The sequence below is a fragment of the Cyprinodon tularosa genome, unplaced genomic scaffold, assembly GCF_016077235.1.
Source record: "Cyprinodon tularosa strain WSP-4 unplaced genomic scaffold, ASM1607723v1 ctg420, whole genome shotgun sequence".
Classification (NCBI taxonomy): domain Eukaryota; kingdom Metazoa; phylum Chordata; class Actinopteri; order Cyprinodontiformes; family Cyprinodontidae; genus Cyprinodon; species Cyprinodon tularosa.
Genome location: NW_024039142.1, coordinates 485107 through 489237, shown reverse-complemented (window position 1 = coordinate 489237; position 4131 = coordinate 485107). Strand labels below are relative to the sequence as shown.

General features: G+C 40.5%; 1 protein-coding gene across 2 annotated transcripts; it reads right to left on the bottom strand.

The window, feature by feature from the left end:
- Positions 1-1417: 1417 nt before the first annotated feature.
- On the bottom strand, positions 1418-2995 carry rxfp3.2b (relaxin family peptide receptor 3.2b). 2 transcript variants are annotated; one of them, XM_038299217.1, is made up of 2 exons: positions 2646-2995; positions 1418-2550 (listed from the first exon to the last, which is right to left on the bottom strand). In XM_038299217.1, exons 1-2 carry the CDS (start codon positions 2822-2824, stop codon positions 1629-1631), a joined length of 1101 nt encoding a protein of 366 aa, XP_038155145.1. In that variant the 5' UTR covers positions 2825-2995; the 3' UTR covers positions 1418-1628. The 2 variants fall into 2 exon arrangements, with proteins under 2 accessions (XP_038155145.1, XP_038155144.1); XM_038299216.1 differs by having other exon boundaries at positions 1418-2995.
- Between the last annotated feature and the right edge of the window lie 1136 nt (positions 2996-4131).

The window sequence follows — 4131 nt, the reverse complement described above, 5'->3', positions numbered from 1 at the left end:
AGCAGTTTGTCCATTACTACATTTTAGTAGGAATAAAATAAAATAAAAACACAAGCTGGCATACAAAAATTGCATCAATAAGCACAGTTTTGGTAGCACTAAAATCAAAGCTATATTTCCCAGCAGTGTCATCTAGCTCATAATCGTTTATGGTAAAAGTATAGGAAGCTTACTACACCAGGAGTATGTGAGAGTACTTAAAATCACTGTATCACGTTAAATTTCAACATGGGAGCCAGTGACATGAAATCGAAAATATCAAATTCTTTCACCTCATCTCATCACAATGAGAGAAGAAAAGCTTTCTTTTGTGTGATAAAAATTTAAACCCCACGTCTCTGTTCCTGGATTACTTTTTATGCTGATATTGACTGAAGAGCTATGGTGCAAACACAGAATGAGAAAAATTAAGTCTCATTAATGGGAGATTAAAGACACAAGCATCAGTGTTGTTTTTGTACTCTGCCAGTGTGACCTGCCTTTAAGATTTCATTTCCAATTTTATTTCCACTATCAGCCAATAATTGAAATAATTAAGATTCCTTTTTTTTTAAAGAAATGATTAAAACAGAATAATTTCTCACATGTGCATAAGTGCATTATTTTCCAGAGAACCAAATGCTGTTGTCATATCAGCAAACTGTTCAGAAAAATACAAAAAATCTAATCTATCTCAGTGAATGGCCTGGTTTAAAAATTATGCAAGTTTGATGCAAAAATCTAAATTATTCATGTTCAATCTGAAGATACTGCCACCGTGAGAAAACACCACGTTGAGTGTGGCCGTCATTGGAAGTAAGTGGGAGTGCTAAAATGAGTAGCAGTTTTTTTTTTTTTTTTTTTTATTCCTGTGTAATCCACACTGCGTACGTGCTCGGCTTATAATAATGCTGCACGATTAGATGTACTGACACAAATCTTGTAGGAAATTCAAGGACTTCTGGTCCTTGTGGAAAACATGTATCCTTACAGCTGTACACTTCTTTTGCCAAGGCCTAATTATGTGGAGGATTTTCAAGGCTCTTCATTTATTTATTCATTCATTTATTATTGAGTATATTTTTCACACAGAATACAATAAACAATTACTGATGTATCATTTACACCTATAAAAAATAAAAGACATTGACATTTTACTTAATTAAACACATATTCGCTGAATTTTTGGTTTCTCTTCCTTGTATTTAAAGGCGATTTTTCCACAGATAAAACGCTAACTTTTTCCCTTTTTTTATTATTACATGCCTTAGATTTGGACTGAACAACACTAAGAGACAATCTTGAGAAAGAAAATGCCCCCTTTTTTCAGATTGTTGCCTGTGTATCTTCCTTACCAAAAGCAGGGCTCTCTCTCAGATAGAATAAAAGGAAGAGCTACCAGGACAACAAAGGCTAGAAGCAGAACTAGTCTTTGTGGATGCAGTGAAATTGGTACAGATCCCTCAGCATAATCCACTGTGATTATGTTGTTTTCAAAAACCAGAGAAATTAGATTTTTTTATTTATTTTGGAAAAGCTGGAATAAATTCAATACCTCAGAAAACTGCTCCACATCAATACACAGAGTACAGTCTCTGAGTAATTCTCTCCTGTAGTTTCTTTGTCACAGTGTATGCCCCTCGTCACGCTCAGACATCCATCTGGACCAACACCAGAACGGGTGGCGCCTCAGCCACTTTAGTCTTGCGACGCAGAAGATGAGTCAAGCTCCTGAAGGATGGGGTAGCACGGAGAAGAAGCTCCTTGAGCCCTGCTCGAAACTCCTGGCGAACCAGGCAGTAGAGCACAGGGTTGAGACAGCTGTTGGTGTGCGCCAGGCACACGGTAAGGGGGAAGGCGTAGGCCTGGACGTTGTAGAACGCCTTGCTAAATGGAACAAGGTCAAACTTTATGAGAACCCCCCAGAGTGTCAGAGCCTGATTGGGTAGCCAGCAAAGAAAGAAAGACAAAACCACTATGGCAATGGATTTGGTGACTTTGGAGCGCCGGTTCAAACGGCCTTGGGTGACCTCTGGATCTGCTGCTCCTGTAATGCGACGACTGAGGATGACCCGCAGCAACAGCAGGTAACAGACAGTAATGATGATTAGAGGAATAAGGAACCCCAGGAGGACCTTCTGCAGTTGGTACAAACCCAAAAGGAGCTGTGGATCCCAGCTGCCCGAGTCTGGAAAGCGGACCAGGCAGAGCTCCTCATCCGACACCTCAGCACTGGTGGAGTAGATGGCATGGGGTAAAGTAGCCAGCAGAGAGACAGCCCAGATCCCAAGGCTGGTCCACTTAGCCCTGGCTGCAGCTGTCCTCCGACTGTTCATCTTCAGAGCAGTGGAGATGGAGTAATACCTTGCCACGCTCATTGCTGTCAGAAAAAACACACTGGCATACATGTTCATGGTGGTGACAGAGCTAATGATTTTACACATGACCCGGCCAAAAGGCCAGCGGAAGTCCAGTGCTGTGTCCACGGCCCAGAAGGGTAAAGTCAGAACAAACTGCAGGTCTGTGATTGCCAGCCCCATCACAAAGCAGTTTATGGATGACTGCTTCTGCCTGTGGCGGGAATGGAGCAGATATAGAGCCAGTGAGTTCCCCACCAACCCAAGAGCACAGACTATAGAGTACACACACGCTATCATCACACGCACCACAAAACTGGAGCTGTCTCCTTGTAATTCCACAATAGATTCCCTGGTAAGGAGCTGCAGCCAGCAATGTAGGGACAGGTTGCTGGTGGAACTCCCACTCCCACTTCCAGAGTTGTTTTCTTCATGTAGTATCTGCTGCTCACATGGCTCTGGGGCCAGTGTCTGGGCTCCAGTCTCATTCAGCGACATGGCAACACTCTTCTTCTATCATGTCCTTAAAATCAGAGAAGCTGCAAACATGGTGAAGAAAGTTTTCAATTGCAGCATTTATAGAATATCCCTGCGGCTTTATGAAAATGTCCAGACACAGGTGCAAACCTCTGCCTTAGTTGTCTCCCCTCTCATTTCCTCTGCCTATTCTGGCTTCTGTCAGCTCAGAGCGCGCCGCAGCTGTTTATACCTGCCACGTGAACGCGCGCGCTCCTCATCTCTGCAGAAAGATGATTGGAGGAAAGCGAAGCGAGTTCTGCTACATCAAAGTTAGAGATTGATGCAAATTCTTGCCCATCGCGATATTTTACTTGCAATCTGCAGCCCTGCAGATTATGTAAAAATATTTCCGCCTGACCTGGAGACGGAGTTGAGAAAAAAAAAGGAGGAAAAAAAATACAATAACAAAAAAGCAGAAATGGAAATCAAATATTACACCTGCGCACATGCATTTATTCCATGATAATTTAATCACAATAAATATCCAGTGAAAAAAAAGCATTATTTGATATATTTAAAACGTGATCCATCAGGATGTGATTCGAAACGATTGAGATGTTATATAGGAAAACACTCAATTAAAAGCGGAAAAGTAGCTTTTAATGTCATGACTCATGTTATTGCACTTTAATGCTTTATTATTTCGTTTCAAAATGTTGCCGCCTGCACATAATGCATTTCTCTGACTAGTTTCATTTAGTTACACGCTCAACAATTTGGTTCATTTCGATAAAAGCAACCATAGGAGGCTTTAAATGAGGTTGGGAGGGCAATAAACAGACAGCGGGCTGTTTTGGGTAATAAACGATCTATTTTAAAGCCATTACAGCGTCTGGATGCGTTCAGTAAAGTTGTTTATACAACAAGTGAGCCGCAACTATATTATGCCTCGGAAAAACGAGTCATACAGGGTTAAGAATAGCCTAAAGTTTAAGAAAATGAACATAATAAACAATAAAAAAACAAACAAACAGATTTATGTAAAAACGAGATCTAAAGAAAGAAAAAGCACAATTAAATAATGGGAATGAACAAAATATGTCAAATTTAAGATCAAATAAGAGATAAGCTATGTAAAATAATTAGATAGAACTATCAATGCATTTAAAGAAGAAATTAAAATACCATAAAACACATGTTATAAAATATACAATTATTTTAAGTAAGACAATAACTGGACCTGTCTACAAAACAGGGGTAGAGCTAGATGGGGGTCCAGGGGTGGCCATGTCCACCCTTAGCCAATCATTGGCCACACCTGTAGCCACTCTACCAT

What these genes read in the sequence shown, in the direction of transcription:
- rxfp3.2b (XM_038299216.1), bottom strand. Translation starts at nt 2,834, where the DNA reads ATGTCGCTGAATGAGACTGGAGCCCAGACACTGGCCCCAGAGCCATGT.